General features: G+C 36.3%; 5 protein-coding genes across 9 annotated transcripts; 1 reads left to right on the top strand and 4 right to left on the bottom strand.

Moving 5' to 3' along the window:
* Positions 1-398: 398 nt before the first annotated feature.
* Positions 399-4,021, top strand: LOC103840628. 4 transcript variants are annotated; one of them, XM_009117133.3, is made up of 4 exons: positions 399-886; positions 1,261-1,353; positions 1,438-1,843; positions 1,954-4,021. In XM_009117133.3, the coding sequence occupies exons 2-4, from the start codon at positions 1,288-1,290 to the stop codon at positions 3,828-3,830; spliced, it is 2,349 nt and encodes a 782-aa protein (XP_009115381.1). In that variant the 5' UTR covers positions 399-886; positions 1,261-1,287; the 3' UTR covers positions 3,831-4,021. The 4 variants fall into 4 exon arrangements, with proteins under 4 accessions (XP_009115381.1, XP_009115383.1, XP_033136775.1 ...); XM_009117135.2 differs by having other exon boundaries at positions 419-886; positions 1,441-1,843; XM_033280884.1 differs by having other exon boundaries at positions 420-639; positions 1,441-1,843.
* Positions 4,022-4,255: 234 nt separating this feature from the next.
* On the bottom strand, positions 4,256-7,018 carry LOC103840629 (zinc finger protein ZAT4). 2 transcript variants are annotated; one of them, XM_009117136.3, is made up of 2 exons: positions 5,823-7,018; positions 4,256-5,735 (listed from the first exon to the last, which is right to left on the bottom strand). In XM_009117136.3, the coding sequence occupies exon 2, from the start codon at positions 5,726-5,728 to the stop codon at positions 4,370-4,372; it is 1,359 nt and encodes a 452-aa protein (XP_009115384.1). In that variant the 5' UTR covers positions 5,729-5,735; positions 5,823-7,018; the 3' UTR covers positions 4,256-4,369. The 2 variants fall into 2 exon arrangements, with proteins under 2 accessions (XP_009115384.1, XP_009115385.1); XM_009117137.3 differs by having other exon boundaries at positions 4,256-5,731.
* Positions 7,019-7,038: 20 nt separating this feature from the next.
* On the bottom strand, positions 7,039-8,233 carry LOC103840627 (CLAVATA3/ESR (CLE)-related protein 9). The gene has a single exon (XM_009117132.3). The coding sequence runs from the start codon at positions 7,855-7,857 to the stop codon at positions 7,504-7,506; it is 354 nt and encodes a 117-aa protein (XP_009115380.1). The 5' UTR covers positions 7,858-8,233; the 3' UTR covers positions 7,039-7,503.
* Positions 8,234-8,528: 295 nt separating this feature from the next.
* LOC103840626 (zinc finger protein ZAT1) lies at positions 8,529-10,001 on the bottom strand. Its single transcript, XM_009117129.3, has 2 exons — positions 9,813-10,001; positions 8,529-9,712 (listed from the first exon to the last, which is right to left on the bottom strand). Exon 2 carries the CDS (start codon positions 9,690-9,692, stop codon positions 8,715-8,717), a length of 978 nt encoding a protein of 325 aa, XP_009115377.1. The 5' UTR covers positions 9,693-9,712; positions 9,813-10,001; the 3' UTR covers positions 8,529-8,714.
* Positions 10,002-13,718: 3,717 nt separating this feature from the next.
* Positions 13,719-16,343, bottom strand: LOC103840625. The gene is made up of 4 exons (XM_009117128.3): positions 16,273-16,343; positions 15,700-15,740; positions 15,315-15,468; positions 13,719-15,223 (listed from the first exon to the last, which is right to left on the bottom strand). The coding sequence occupies exons 3-4, from the start codon at positions 15,457-15,459 to the stop codon at positions 14,025-14,027; spliced, it is 1,344 nt and encodes a 447-aa protein (XP_009115376.1). The 5' UTR covers positions 15,460-15,468; positions 15,700-15,740; positions 16,273-16,343; the 3' UTR covers positions 13,719-14,024.
* Positions 16,344-16,373: the final 30 nt, after the last annotated feature.

Below are 16,373 nucleotides of genomic sequence, written 5' to 3'. Positions count from 1 at the left end.
AAATTTTAAAAATAGTTTCAAACATAATTTTCGTTTTTCAAAAAGAAATTTGAAAAAAAATATCAAAAAATTCAAAAAAAAGTTTCAGAAAATAAATTTATAAAAAAGTTCAAATTTGAAAAAGTATAATTCGAAAACATAAATTTTTTTTTTATTTTATTTAAATAATGATTTATTATATATATAAATAACAAGAGCATAAGAGTCTTTTGCCACTTAGTAAAGAAGATATTTTTAAAAATATCTCTTTAGTAGTGATAAAAATAAAAAAATTATATTATAAAAGTGATAAACACATAAAATAATACGAGAAAACAATAAAAAAAAGAAGAAGAAGTAGGGGTGTAGGACCGAGTGTAGACACAAATATCATGTCACTGTTATTCGGAAGGGTCGCCTTCGTTTCTAATATTTTAATTTTGTTTTCCTTTAATAAAAGAAAACATACCAAATCCGAGAAGTTAATAAAAAAAAAGAGAGAGAGAGAGAGAATATAAAAGGTCTTATTCTTTTATTTACGCTGCATTCGCTCACAGAATCTGAGAGAGATAGAAAAGCCAGAGACGACGATAGAGAGAGAGAGAGATCGAAGAAGACGGCTTGGGAGCTTTCTTCGTCTTCTTCCATGGCGTTTCGATTGTTAGGCAGCCTCTCTCTTCTTATTTTAATTTAAATAAAAAATAAAAATAGTGAATCTCGGGGAGCACTTTTTATTTTATTTATTATTCTCTCTTTCTTTTTTTTTTCATTTATCGATAAAAATTGTGTGTCGCCGCCGATTTGGGAGTGAGTAGTGTTTCCAGTTTATCTACGAACACGATTAAACATATGATTTTTCTCCTCTTCTGTTCAATCTGCGATCAGATGATTTTGTAAAATCTCAAAGGTACTAAAAATCCACCAAATTTTCATATATATTTTTTTTAATTTTGTTTATACTTTTCCATTTTTGTCCTTTTATTTTGTTTGATTAATTTAGGTTAGTCAAATCGATCCAGAATCTAATCTCCTCTTATGATTATAATGTTCATTTTTCACATTAGATTCTTTCTCTTTTTGTTTTTATTTTCTTCCTCGTATTCGTTTTTTGTTTATATGGATTAGTTTGCGTGTAACCTGGGTTTTTTTATCAATGATGATTCGGATTTGTCAAAAAGATGAATCTGGCTTTGAGATGCTACATTAACATTTGATACATAATGATACTATAATATAATGATCTCTGATTGTAATTGAGTTTTTACATTTAATAAATTGCAGTTGGTCTGTTGTGTGTTCGCTGTGGATATGATATACGAGAGAGATTTCATGAAACATACAATGCTTGAACACGACGCCGTTTTCAAGAATCAGGTCTCTCTCTCTCTCTATCTACTTATCTTCTTATGGTTTCGTTTTACGTGTCTAAGAGATTTTGACTTTTGTTATTGATGGCAGCAGGTTCATGAACTTCACCGTTTGTATAGAGTACAGAGGAACTTGGTGGATGAAGTTAAGGGAAGTAATTCGAATGGAGAAGGAAGCACCTCTCAGGCTTGCAACGGTCCTTTGCAAAGTAGGAGAAAAATGATTGATCTTGAGCTCCCTGCTGATGAGTTTGATGAGACCGATGAGATCACAACTTGCATTCCGTCCAAACGGCCAAGATCAGGAAGAGAGGATGGTTCTCATCGGAGCAACTCTTCAGGGTCTTGCTTGGATGTGAAGAACTCAAATGGTTTAGCTGACTTGAATGAGCCACTCAATTGGCAAGATGCGGAACCTGTTGCTGCTCTCTCCAGGGACGTGTATTCTCACTATGGAAGAAACTCAAGCCAAAATGGAGGGATGGTCCTTGGCGCAGGTTACATGCTCTTCACTTTCATTTGATTTCTCTTTTTTTTTTAAATGATATAAAACTATTTTGCTTATCTTCTGTTTCTCGAATGTTTTCATGTGGTGGTGTGTTTATAGGGCACGACAGGAGCACTCAGAGAGACTTGCATCTGCCTTCCCATTCTGTACAAGTACGTTCCAACAGTGCAGTTCAACCTCAGAGCTATCTCACAACTGATCACAGCAATGTAGTATTCTCCCGGGAAAGAGCATATCGTGAGCTCGAAGTTCGCTCAAAGAATCCTCAAGCGTCTTATGATAGCTACGTGGAATCATTTCCGGCATCTAATGCTCCAAGATTACACAATGACTACCGCCCTGACTTTGTCAGACCATGGAGCCATTGGTCTTCATCGTGGGAGAACCCTAGGAGCACCTCACATCAGAGATTTTTCCCAGTTCAAACGAATCCCTACATGAACTTTGTTGCGCGCACAAGGACAGATACAAGTTTTGATACGAGAAGCCCTGTCACTAACGGGGTTTATCATGGATTCTCTTCAGGGTCGAAGGAGGCTGCCGTTAGTTTCCCATCAGGAGGCTTTAGACCAAATGCTTCTTTAGGTGAGGTGGTGAAGCACCAGAGTTCTGAAAGCTTTCAGGGGCTAAAAACGCAGGAATCCTCAGCTATGTTGCCCTGGCTAAAACCTAAGCCATCTTACAAAAGTGAAAGATCCAGTGGCTTATTTGATTTGAATGCTTCGACCGATCAATTCATGGATGGAACTGACGCAGGGGACGGTAGGAATGGTGTTTCTCTTCAGACGGGATTTAGGTCATCTGCCTCATGCTCTTATAATGCCAACATGGGAAGAATTGAATTGATCAACCCACAGAATAGTGGAAAAAATATTGGGGGCCCAGTCTTTCAGAAGCATTCTATTTGCAAGGAGGAGCATGCTCCATTTATCTCTCACTCCTTGTGTGTCGCTGATCAACATAAGGAAGTGAAGCGGGACTTCGACATCAACTTGCCATGTGATGCCTCAGTTTCTGTTGACCAGCGTGGTTCTAAAGCCTTTTGTGCTGTAAAGGAAGAAGGAAACAAAGCTGCCATCAACAGACACTACTTTGATCTGAATTCATGTGCTAGTGAAGATGATGAAGATTCCGGCTTGCGTTCCAGTCTGAGAGTGAAAACAAAAGGAAATATGTGGATAGATTTGGAGGCTCCTCCCGCTCTCGAGAGTGAAGAAGAAGGAGGAGGGGGCTCGCAGGATATGAAAGGCCAAGACGATAACGCTTTGGATGAACTAATCAAGGAAGCAGCACAAGCAATAGTCGCCATCTCATTATCTGATCACCATCGTCATCCTGATGACGCAGCTTCCTCCACAACCGACGCGGCTTTGAAAAGTCCGCTCTCCTGGTTAGCAGACATGATCACTTCTTGCGGTGATGAGCTAGAAAGAAAGGCTGATAAGTCTCCAGAAGCCACAGACTTTGAGGGTTACCGAGAAGAATACTCTTCAGGAGAGATTGATTACTTTGAAGCCATGACCCTGAATCTACATCCCACTAAGGAAGAAGACTACATGCCAGAGCCCTTAGTCCCTAAGAATCTGATACTCGAAGGGACAGGTTTAAACAGGCTCAGGAGAGGACAAGCAAGACGAGGAAGACCAAAGCGGGATTTCCAGAGAGATACACTCCCTGGACTCTCTTCTCTATCGAGGCAAGAAGTCACTGAAGACATCCAGTTGTTTGGTGGGCTTATGAAAAGCAGAGAGCACACTTGGAGTTCCGGAGTGGCTTCTCGACGGAACTCAAAAAGAAAACGAACGGTCACCAACGTAAGCCAAGCTCAAGTTTGCCCGTCAATGACGCAGCCTGAGAGCGTATCAGTGGTTGGACTTGAAGACGGTGAGATTACAGGATGGGGAAAAGCAACAAGAAGACCGAGAAGGCAGAGGTGCCCTCCTGCAGGTAATCCCGCAACTGTGATCTTTACATGAGAACTCCCAAAACGTTTGAAACATTGTAGAGGGTACAATTATTATACAATAGATTTGATCTTACCTTTGTTGGGGGTGGTGTTGTATATCTTGTCTTCTGTAAGATGGGCCAAGGCCGAACATGATTTGCTATTTATTTAAAAGCCTGGTTGGGGTATAAAAACAGATATGTTAATTGTTGTCACTTGTCAGTGTTTGGTGCCAAGGTAGAAGAAATCAAATTACATTGGGAACATGATTTTAGCAAAAGAGCACTTGATGATTCAAAGATTAATACACCTACCTAATATATTTTAGGTTGAACTATTAGATACGTCTTACAACAACACTTTTGCTTTAAATATCCATGAATTAACATGATAGATTCAGAAATAGGTTGACAAGGTTTTCTTGGGGCTCCTCTTTGACAATTGATCTTTAACAAATAAGAATATGAAACTCTTTGCTTTTTTACCTTCTGAACCAAAAGCATTCTTGAATCTGAAGCAAAGAAATGAAAACAGAGAGGAAACAATAATAATGAGAACAAAAATTTTCATTCACTCATCAATAGGAGCAGGAAGATTGAGATCAATGAGAGTATGCATATCATGAGCTACTTGGTGGTGTTGTTGGATCACCAAAGTCCTGTGATCTTGACTCCCTATGAAATGTGATCTCTTGTGACCACCTAAAGCCTGTCCTGATTTAAACACCCTGAAGCAAATTGGACACTCGTGACCTTTGCTTTTCTTCTTTACTCCACCACTTGGTTTCTTAACCATTGGAGGTTTGCTATTATGAATCTTCTTGATACTTCTGTTTGTGTCCGCACAAGAATCAGTCTCCAAGCTAAGCTGGTCACCACTTTCATACACAGACTCAGTGAACTCATACTTGATTTTCTTTCTACCGTAACAAGGAAACCCTCTTTTGCTTTGCCTCAGATCATACTTTGTAGAAGAACGACCTGATCCTGATCCTGATCCTGACCATTCGTTCCTGAATCTGTTCAAGCTCTTTTCCTGTTTTGGTGTGTAGCTGTTGAATCCCATTGCAGACTTGTTACTAAATGCATTGTTCTTGAGGAACCCATCAACAGAAACATCTGAGTCCAACTTCTTTGGTCCGTTCCTGAAGTAACCAGAATCAGAATTGTCTGAATCATACAGAACATCACCATTATCCACTCCTCCAAGTTTGTCTTTCTTACAAAACTCCTCAACATTCTTCACATTTAAGATCTTGAGCTGTTCCCCTGAAGATGACTTAGTCTCGAGAATCACAGAGTTGTTGTCTGATGACTCAGCCAGAGAGTTCACAACCAAGTTATGTGCTTTCTTGAAACTTGAGTCTCTAGACAGCATCATCAGAGACAATGCCGTTTCCTCTTGCTCCGGTTCAATCTCATCATCATCTGAAGATGCTGATGAATCGGATTGATCCATGATGCTGCCACCATCGACAAATGCATCATCCTTGTGGTGATGATGATGTTTTACAGCTCTCTTGGATCTTCTCCTGATAGGAGAGGAAGAAGCTTCAGTATCAAATTGACTATCCATCACAATCTTCTCTCTCTCAGAGTGACAAGCCATGTGACCACAAAGAGCTTTCGAAGAAGTGAAACCTTTACCACATTCTCTGCAATAAAGAAGCTGTTGTTGATGCTGATGTTTGAGAGCCATCATGTCTCTCTGAACCACAAACCTCTTGTTCTTTTTAGGATTCTCTCTCAGACCGTAGCTAGCTTGACCTCCATTTTCGTCGATCCTGAACTTGTTGTGCTCATCCTCATCTGAATCAGCTGAGTTCTCTTTGTTCATGTGAGTTCTAATGTGACCTCCAAGTGATTTGCCACAAGCGAACCTCTTGCTACAGAACTTACACACAAACTTCCTCTCTTTGAACTGCTCCATCTTCTACCTTAAAGACAAAAGTTCAAACACTATATAAGCACAGATCAGAAGAAGAAGAAAGGGGAACTAGTGAGAACCCATTTGTCTGATTTACCTCAAATCTTGGAAGAACACAATGAACTAGAGAATCATCAAAAGCTCAAAGCTTGATACTTTCTGACAGAGATCAGGTTTTGGGGAATGTAACAGTCCTCTCTTGTTAACTTGAGATCCTACCATCAAGCAGAAGAGAACACAAAAACAGGAAACAAATAAAAACAGATTTTGAAATATCTAAAGTTAGGAGATTTGTTTTCTTTTTGAGTTTGGTGATGAAAAGACAAAGCAAGAATTAAATGAAAATTATTAATCAGATTTTTTACATTTTAATAAGTAAAGAAGAAATGAGTGAATACGTGACCATAGTCTAGGCGGATTGTGCTTGAGAAAGAGTGAAAGCATCACACACGCATTGTATTAGTCTGTTTTGGGATAAAAACCAACCAAAAATAAATACATAAAGAAAAATTGTAAGAAAAAAGGTTTGTGTTAAAGTGGTATACATGCATTACATAGATCTACCAATCAAACCAAAAAATTAAAAGATTAATCCAATATGAAATTTAGGAAAAAGGATACTACATGATTAATGAGTTTTATTTTGTATTGTGGAAATAGATTTTCTTTTGTACTATTGAGTTACTTTTCCTTTTCTGAACGCTACTCACCATTTTTCATGTGTATCTTTCACCTTATACCGGAAATGAATTCATGTTTTTGTTGTTCTTCTTTAACTTTTTCTGGGCCACAACAGGCCAGCAGCCTATATTAAGTTCATTGTTGGAGAGGTGAGAATAGTCTAGTTCTGAATGGACTTTATGTTATTTACCACTACATGCACTAACAAAGTAACAAGTCTCCTAGTCCTAGTTCTCTATTTTATTTTATACCTCATATTTCCACATTTTCTTTTATTTGTAACTTTTTGCTTGTTGCACTATTTCCACATCTAAAAATCTAGTATAAATATTTTTTTCACAAATGAAAATAAATTTTGTTTATATATCTACAACTCACACACGTATAGATGAGATCCAAGTTATTACGGCGCTGTTATATGTAATGAATTTTATATTAAAAAAATTGGCGATAAACTAAAGAAATTGCTATAATTGTACTTGACATTTTCTTTCATAACTTTTCTTTACGTAAAAATAAAGATTTTTTTTGGTCTGCGACTTATATAGTATTGAGTATTGACAAAGACAGACGAGAAATAACACGAGAGAAGACTCAGAAGAGCATACATATGGATAACATGGCCCATCAAATTTTATGAAATATTAAGTTTTATTATTCATAGACCAGTGGGTGACTTTGAAGTTACATAATATACAGCTCCCAAATTAATTGAACTCATGCATTTCTCCTCTTCTATCTCAAGTTCCCAACCATATATTATATACTAAATCTTTCACTTTTACGTAAGCAGGAAAATAGAAAAAGAAAGACAATGCAAGAATACACTATTTCCAAGATTGTTTCCACACTCATACAACAAGTCTTAAGAAAACAAGCATGGAAATAGTAACATCTCCCCCTCCCATAAGAGTAGTATCAAGATTCAAGAAAGATCCTCAATGAAGAAATGATCGAACCTTCGCCTTCAGGAAAAAGAATCTCTATGAAAAACATACAGATCTTTCGACACAAGTAGTACTCCAAGAAACGTGTCAGCAATAAAATATAACTAGGGTCCCCGTACGTGTATTATGTATACAAACATATAGGATTTTTTAGTTGTGAAGAGGATTTGGACCGGAGGGGACGAGCCTTTTATCGACGCCGTACCTTGGGTCAATCTCCGGCGGAGGAGGAGGGAGAGAAAATGGCTGTTTCCGGCTGTTACGGTGGATTCTTTGAAGCTCAAGGCACATAGAACGAGCGTAAGGACGAGAGAAAGAGTCGCATGAACCGTGTGGACTCACGTGATACGGATGGTGAACACTCGGGACATGGCGGTGAGTTCGGTAAGGGAAGTTTCTTGATGTCGGCCGGTTGTCTTCAGCGGTTAGAGAAGTGGAGAGAAGTAACAAGACAAAGAGGAGGAGAAGGATCAAGAACGGACGGTTCAGGTGGCTCGTCGACATTGCTTGATATGAGGAGAGAAAGAGAGAGAGATATAATATGTTTTGGTGGAGAAGGAAAAGTTTAAACTAGAAGAGAGAGAGGGAAATAAGCAAAGTGGGAGTTTTAATGCAACACAGAAGATGCACATGAGCCGACGTTATGAGGAGGAAGTCGTTTTCATAGACATAATTAAATGAGTATCAACCCGTGACCTCATTATACATTCCGATCTCGATTAATTCCACTTGCTGTTGCTATTTAAATGATATGAAAACGTACAAAATGATCTGTTTATGTATTCTACATTAATGTTTACAACCAATATATACAAGAAAAGTCAAGAACGTGTATTTAACTGTTTCTTGGGTCTCAAGCTATCTCTCTCTCTCAGGTCTTTATTGGCTTCCCATGGGCTAAAAGAAAGATTACACCAAAACTAATTAGAAAAGCCTAATAAGAACGATCCATCATCACATGAAGATAGTATCTATATCTCCAACTACCTATTGAACCAAAATGTGATCTTTTTATCCAATTGAATTAACATATCTTAACTTTGAGCACAAATCTCTTTTTACAGAAGCATAGACAATGGCTCTAGTATTTTAATTTGGTAAATATGAATACTACTTATAAAGTGAAATCTGAAAGAAAGAGAGGAATCTTAAATATGTTGAAGACAAGAAGAATCTCAGTAAGAACACATGAAGCTTTATATCAAAACAACACTCACAAAGAAAATAATTGTTTATGTGATCAAAGCTTTTCATATGAACAACTCAAAAAGCTTTTGATATACAGTCAGAACCTTGAACAATTTTGATAAAAGAATTCTAGAGCAAAAAAGAGAGAAGAGCTGTGGTTCTCATGTTCTAATTCAATCATCATCACTATCCTCCTCAGCAGGAAGATAGAGACCGAATTGCATATCAGCTGCCTTGCGTTTGGCCCTCTGTTGTGCTTGATTCGCAATGGTATGTGATCTCTTGTGACCTCCTAAAGCTTGTCCTGAACTGTACACCTTGAAGCAGACTGGGCACTCGTGGCCTTTGCTATTCTTGTCTCCACCACTTGCCTTCTTAACCATGCCACCATCACTGGACCTATGAAACTTGCTGTTTTTCTTGTCTTCATAAGAATCACTTCCATAAGAAGGCGAGACTCTTTTGCTTTTGCCCAGCTCATGCTTTGATCCTCTCTCCTTTACCCCAAGCTCATCACCGTTCTTGAAGCTGTTGAATCCAGAACCAACTCCAGTGTTCCTAAGAGACCCACCAACCGAGACATCTGACTTCTTTGGTCCACTCATGAAGTAATCAGAATCAGAGGAACCATTATCATCACTATCATCACTATCATCACCAACAGCAACTTTATGTGGTGTCTTAAGCAGCTCCCCTGAAGATGACTTGGTCTCGAGAATCTCAGAGTTGTTCTCTGATGAGTCAGGCACCAGAGAGTTCACAGGCAAGTTAAAGTCTTTCCTACCCAAATGTAAAAACATGAGATCCTTAGATCCTTGATCAATCCCAGGATCAGAAGACCAGCTCACAGTGCTAAAAGATTCAGAACTGGACTGCTTCTTGGATCTTTTGATCATTGTAGTAGGACCAGAGGAAGTAGTAGTAGTAGTCTCAGAAGCAGATTGGGTGTCCATCTCCATCTTCTTTCCCTCGTAGTTGTGACTGGCAAGAGCTCTCTGATCCACCAACCTCTTCTTGCTGTTGTTGTTCTTGCCAATGAAACCATCTGAATGAACTGAACTCTGAGGCGAATGAATCCTGATGTGACCTCCGAGTGATTTCCCAGAAGGGAACTTCTTGTTACAGAACTTGCACACAAACTCCTTCTCCATCTTGATTGGTCGATCAAACACTAAACAAGAAGAATCAAGAAATAAAAAAGAAGGTTACTTTAGAACAAAGGAAGATCAAACGAGAAGAACCCATTTTAGTGCTGTGCTTGATGAGTTTACCTCAAAAATCTCCCAAAGGCTACAGACTGCGAAGGGAAGCAGAGGAAAGGTTGATGCTTTCTTAAGGATCAAGATTCTGGGATGTGACAGTTATTCTCTGGCTTTAAGTACAAGATCCTCCTACCTTCAAGCTAAGCAAAGAGGAGAGAATGTTAAAGCTACAAACTTTGTAAATAAATTCCACACTCTTCTTCTATCCTTTAAAGTTTAGAGATTTGTTTTCTCTTTTTTATTTTTGAATTTTTTGGAGCAAAAGAAAAAAATATCACAAAAGATCACAAGTGTTGTTGTTACTAACAAGATTAGTCAAAATTTCAACACCCTACTCTCTCTCTCTCCATCTCTTTGTGTGTGTTGTGTTGTTCGATTCATGCATGGAAGGCAAAAAGATATGCAAATGGATACAACAGATAAAGTGAGAAAGACACTGGACCGGTCTAGATCTATTTTGGCCACTCATTACAAGCCCTTCACCTTAACTCCTTACTCAAATTTTCAAAAAAAAAAAAACAATACCAAATCTTGAAATTGCACAATCCATAAAAATGTTTAATTACAGATTTGTTTCCCTTATTTAACAAAAAATCTTAAATAGCACAACTGAACTGTGGAATTAGTAAACTGAATCCGAGTACTATAACAAACCAGGGGCCTAACAGAGACTTCTTGACGTCCAAACAAAACAACAACAAAGCCCTTTCAACGTTTTGCCTTCAGAGAGAACCCAATTGTCTCTTCTCTGCCACTTATTCTATTCTCAAGCAACAAATTTTGGCGTTGAGTACATTTGTCAATTTTGTTTGTAGTGAAAAGATTTTTTAAGTTTGTCACCAACTATGTAGTAATCCGCACTTTGCGCGGGATGAGATAGCTATCTTACATGTTTAAATTATATATACATAATTTAGTATATAAACTTATAATATGAGATGTAAACCATGCTTATCGGTTTTTGAATGTATAAAAGTTTATTGACTGAACATTTTAGAATTTTTCTTCAGGATTATTGTAAAGATAAATTAAGTTGGGCTAACATACGTGGGTTCGACGTTTTATTTTTAATTGAAATTGCAAACTCAGAATTAAACTGTTCAGATCTTAGGTATGCTGATCTATTTATGCTTTTTTGTATTAGATTAAATTGATTATTCGAGTTTTTCTTATGTGCATAAATAGATTCATGTGTCCTGTCCAAGGAACTCATCAAGTGCCTGAGCGGTAGTCTCTTGAAAAGAAGGAAATTCTTTAAGAAAAAATTTGACATCGGAGATTCTTTTTTTTTTTTTTTTTTAATTGAAGATAAGAGTACATTCAAATATAATATAAGACTTCTAACATTTGAAAAAAAACAGTTGCAGCATACAACAATTGAAGGTTCTTTAACTTTCTAAAACACATTGTAATATAAAAAACCCAAAACTAAAAGCTTAATATAAAAAAAAAATCCAAAACTAAATAGAAATATTACTGGATTTTAGAAACGAATGCTGAAAGTTGCTAGGAGTATTACTGGGTTTTAGAGATGAATAGGAATGATGAAGGAAAAGCATAGAACATATCATCTCTTTTATAGTTAAAGCTAGAGATATTTAGTCGATCTAAAGCTTTCCATATATAATTTTAGTCGAACGCCATATTATAATTAAGCATCTCTTTTACTAAGGAAATAATGTATTTTGTATATTGAGCTTCCTTTATAAATGTAATAACATATATGCAGAAGTAAAATTCTAATAAATGTAATAACCATATAATTTACCCATTTAATGTCTAATAGTAATGGAAATATAATTAATGAGTATATTTGGACAATAATCCAAGTAAAAAAATGCCACTAATACCGATATATGAGTATACTTGGACAATAATCTTAGTACCGTAAATGTAATACATTTATTTAAGGGATACACGTTATTTATTGCTCGACGTTTAGGGGATGAGTGCGTTACCTTCTCAGACACATTCTTCTCTTTTTTGTCATGATAAGACACTTTCCATTGGAGGGACACATTGTCCTCTTCCACCCCTTGTTATTTTACAGCAATACCCTTCACGCTTGGTTAAAGGAAACTAGAGGATGGTTGCATTTTTTTCTTCTCAACTTTTTCTTTGTTTTTTTGCAAAGTTCTTATGTTTTTATTTGTTTTTTTTCTCAGAATTTAAGATATTTGAAGAAAGTATAATTATTACCATAAATTGTAATTTGTTTTTCTCTATATTTTAACATCCATTTTATATATATATATATATATATATATATATATATATATATATATATATATATATATATATTTTATATATTTCAACAATTATATAAAAAAATGTATGGACATAAGAAGTGTGGATGCAAAATTGTGAACATATAAGAAAAATACAAGAACATAAGAAGATGTGGATTTGGATGGATAAAAAATGTAGAAAATCTCTTTAAAATTTTGTGGATGAGGTTTCATGAACTAAGTTTCATGGATGTGTTTTCTAACTTTTCTTGGACAAGTTTTTATATTTCTAATCATCTTACATAATTTCTTAGTATCTGTGGACAAGTGCTTTATGTATACCATGTAGTGTTTATGTACATTCCCAACATTTTTTTTGGTCATTATTACAAATTATAATGTATAAAATCTATATTAATGTATAAAATAAGTTATAACTTTTTCTCTTCTACATTTTGATATCCATAATGCATATATTTTTTTTTGTAAATTTATAATATATTTTGATGTCCATGTGAACGAGGTTTTGTGGACACTATTTTGTGGATATACATATTTCTATATATCATATAGGATTGTGTGGACACCGTTTTATGGACGTGCATATTTTTATAGAGTATTTTCTCGAACAACTTGAATTCGTTTTTTGTGTTTTTCCATTTTGATTTTTTGTCCATATAACATTCAAATTATTTTCTCAATAAATTAAGTTATTTTACACACTTTGTTTCAAAACTCAAAAGTGATTACAGCAGCCAAACAATGAACAAAACTATCAAGGAACAAAATAAATCTAATCCACAAAATAAGAAGACTTTGTACATAAACAAGGAAACACACAATTTTTTTTTGAAAAGAGAAAAAATAAGAGTGAAGCACATACTTAAGCAAAATAATCAAGATCTAGTTCTCAACGTTCTCAGCGTTTTTATGTTTGCCACCACGAGATTGGTGATGATGATACAAATAATTATAGTGTTGATAAAGAGAGTAAGGAGGCGCATACATCATCTGGTGAGGCATCATGGTTGGTTTTGAAATCAAATGAAACGAGAGGTGAAAGAGAAATCAGTGAAATTAAAATTCATGGATTTGGGAAAATGATTTTGAGATTCAGAATAAGAGAGAGAAGAAGTCTTTTATTTATTTAAAATAAAGAAAGTATTGAAAATAGAAGAAAAAGAACCATGGTTAGTTTTCCTGGTTAGTTTTTGTGTAGTCTGGTCAAATATGAGGGCATGAAAGACTTTGCGCAGCCATAATGTATGTGGCAAGCAGAAAATGTTTTATTGAGTAATACCTAAGACATAAAGTGTCCTAGAGAGTAAAAAAATTCTTAGGGGATGCACGTTATTTATTGCTCAACGTTTTAATTTTTTAATAATGTTATGAAATGCTTAATAATGATAAGGGAGGTCCAATGTAACAAAAAAAATATATAATTTCTTTAGCAAAGTCTATGTTTATTAATTTCAGTCCGTGAGAAGCCAAGTGGAGCTGACACCTCAGCACTAATTACAAAATCATAACTTAAAAATGTTTATCCTTTAATGTAGATTTGCGAAACCAGATCCAAAACCATTTCATTTATACAAAGAAATAATTCATTTTTTTCTAAAACCTCTATAGGAAAATTCATATTTGATGACAAAAACATTTTTATGGTTCTGTTTCTCACAGCAAAAAAAAGAAAAAAAGAAAAACGAAAGGCACACTAGGCCTTCACATTTCTTCCTGTACAACATTAATTTAAAGGTCACAAGTAGATAAAAATCCTAAGAACAATTCAGAGAGATTCTGACATTCTAGGTAATAAACGATTTCCAGAAAAGAAGGTCCCAAGAAAAGTGAAACATGAGTCCGTTCACAAGGTTCCACACCATTAATTAATTTTCTAAAAACTCTCTCTACTTTAAAAGAGGAACATTTGGAGGAGCCCATAACCCAAAAAAATGTCTCCTAGCATTCTGCAACTTGTTGAGAGTGATGTTGCTTACTTGCTTTCTCCATGGCCAAATATCTCCTCCATAATGCTCACTGTTGGTTGAAGATCTTTGCCATTTGCTGACGCTTTCGGATCATTCGACTTCTTCTGATACTCTCCAACACCTGTCTCGTCTTTCTTTGTACAGTTCGTCCAGACAGAGTTCAATGCATCATGTCCAAGTTCAAAGGTCGTATATGAGTCATCTTCCACGTTCAATCTCTCCTCGTTGCACCCAGAAAATCTATCCACGTGTTCAGCACCACCTTCTCTGGTATCATTATCACTAACACTGACATCTTCTTCACCTTCTTCCTGATTGAATGGATGCACTTTCTCATTATATTTGCTAGTCACTTGATGAAGATGAGATTCAATAGCAGGGTCTTCTTCTTCTTCATCTTCCTCGACATATTGAGTCACCAAAGAACCTCCATGCCATTCATCATCATCACTATCAATGTCCAATATCAAAGACCTGTTTTGGGTGGCCCTTCGTCTAAGGATAAAAACGTTGAAGTAGTAGCTAACAATCTCGTGCTTGGTTCGAGAAAAGAACGCAGCTTCTAGGTGGTTCCAAAAGTTGCGACCTAATGCCACGGGATTTGAATAAACAACCTCGTGAAAGAGTATTGCATCTTCGTCGCTCCATCTCTGTGCAACCACTTCTCCCATTTCACAGAAACCCAGGTCTCTGAATGTCTCAAATCCAAGCACCTTGACCATTTCTTCTCTAGCTTCTTTGACATGCTGGCGCACACACCTTATAGAACCCCTGTCTTGGCAGATACAGTACTCTCTACCTTTGCCTACGACGCCATCCGTATTTGCAGGCATAGCCAAAGCCGGCATGGGAATAACACATGTACCAGATAGCTTCGACGTGCCTGAAGCTTCTAGGTTCTCATGGCTACCTTCCCACTCAGGAATTAAGGCTTGATGATCTGGTCCAACGGGCACTTGCTTTCTAGCAGGTTGATCCAAGAGGAAAGAATACAAAGTCTCAACAGGAGAACATGGTCTTGGAGGTACAAGACCAACCTCAAAATAGCTTGCAGAATAAGGAGCATGAGCTGCCGCTTCTCTGTCGCAATCTTTCATGACTCGATCGAAACAACCATCCACGTCAAAACCGTAGTACCCAAGATTGGACTCTTCATCAAAGGTTTCACCTCCTTGAGGATTTGAGAGATCTCCCTCATCATTCTCTATTTTTCATAAACCATTCAAACGAAAAGATTCAATCACATATAGCTTGGACCATTAAAACCAACGCTTAAAAAATTCACGAATATTTACCCGTGGCAAGAGGTTTCTCCGAAACAGCATGGGATGGAATAAACTCTTCAAACTGCATGGACTTATCGCTAAAGTCTTGCTCTCTAGAATGTTTGAATGGGAGCTCATGAAACTTCTCATCATCAAAAGGGCGTTTAAATCCCATCTTTCCAATCTACATTTGGATGCAAGATAAATTTAATGAAAAGAATCATCTCATAGTTGCATGCAAGAGACGTTAAACAAACCTTATGTAAGATTAGATACCTAACTGTATCAACAACTATACCGCCATGCTACTTAAAATATGCATGAATCAAAACATTGAACCATTACAATAACATAAAAAAAACTGACAAAATAGTAATGTTTTAAAATAAGAGTTCAGACAAGAAGAATTATTTACCTCTCTCTGTAGGGACAAGCTCAGATAATGTTACAGGCCAACTGCACAAAGGATGGAACCAAACTAAAACGTCACCACAAGATTCAAACAATATTAAATAACGATTCTTAACCGTTTTTAGAAGCTTAAGCTGGAAAAAAAATCAAAAATCCCCAAATCAGAGAAGACCTAACCCTAACCCCCAAATCAAGAATAGAATAGATAAGACTCGACAAAATATATACAAATCAAGAAAATCCCCTTTGTTAATTTACAGATCTGGCAAGTCCTAGGATAGATCAGAAAATAAGAACCTAGATCTCAATTGAGGACGAAAAACATTAAATTGACATCAAAACTAAAGGGGATATTTATAAAAATTCGAGTCAGTAGCGAAATAAAAAGATGGATTAAGAAATTATACAGCTTGTGAGGAGATCAATAACCCTAACCCTAGATCTGTTTTGACAAAAGGAAAGATAAAAAAAAATTGGTATCAATAGAAAGAGGGAAACGTGAATTAGATGAATCTACAACTCAATTGAAACATTAATCAAGAAATCGAAATAAATCGAAAAAGAAATTTTGGATTAAGTTGAAAATTTTGGGGAAGAACACGAAAGAAGATAAGATCGAGGATTTGTGGATACGGTTCATGCTATAAGCGGCCCAAAACACTAATTCGGGTTGACCCG

Source organism: Brassica rapa, chromosome A09 (genome assembly GCF_000309985.2).
Source record: "Brassica rapa cultivar Chiifu-401-42 chromosome A09, CAAS_Brap_v3.01, whole genome shotgun sequence".
NCBI classification, from domain to species: domain Eukaryota; kingdom Viridiplantae; phylum Streptophyta; class Magnoliopsida; order Brassicales; family Brassicaceae; genus Brassica; species Brassica rapa.
Note: the sequence above shows the minus strand (reverse complement) of the source record. Positions and strands in the feature narration are given on the sequence as shown.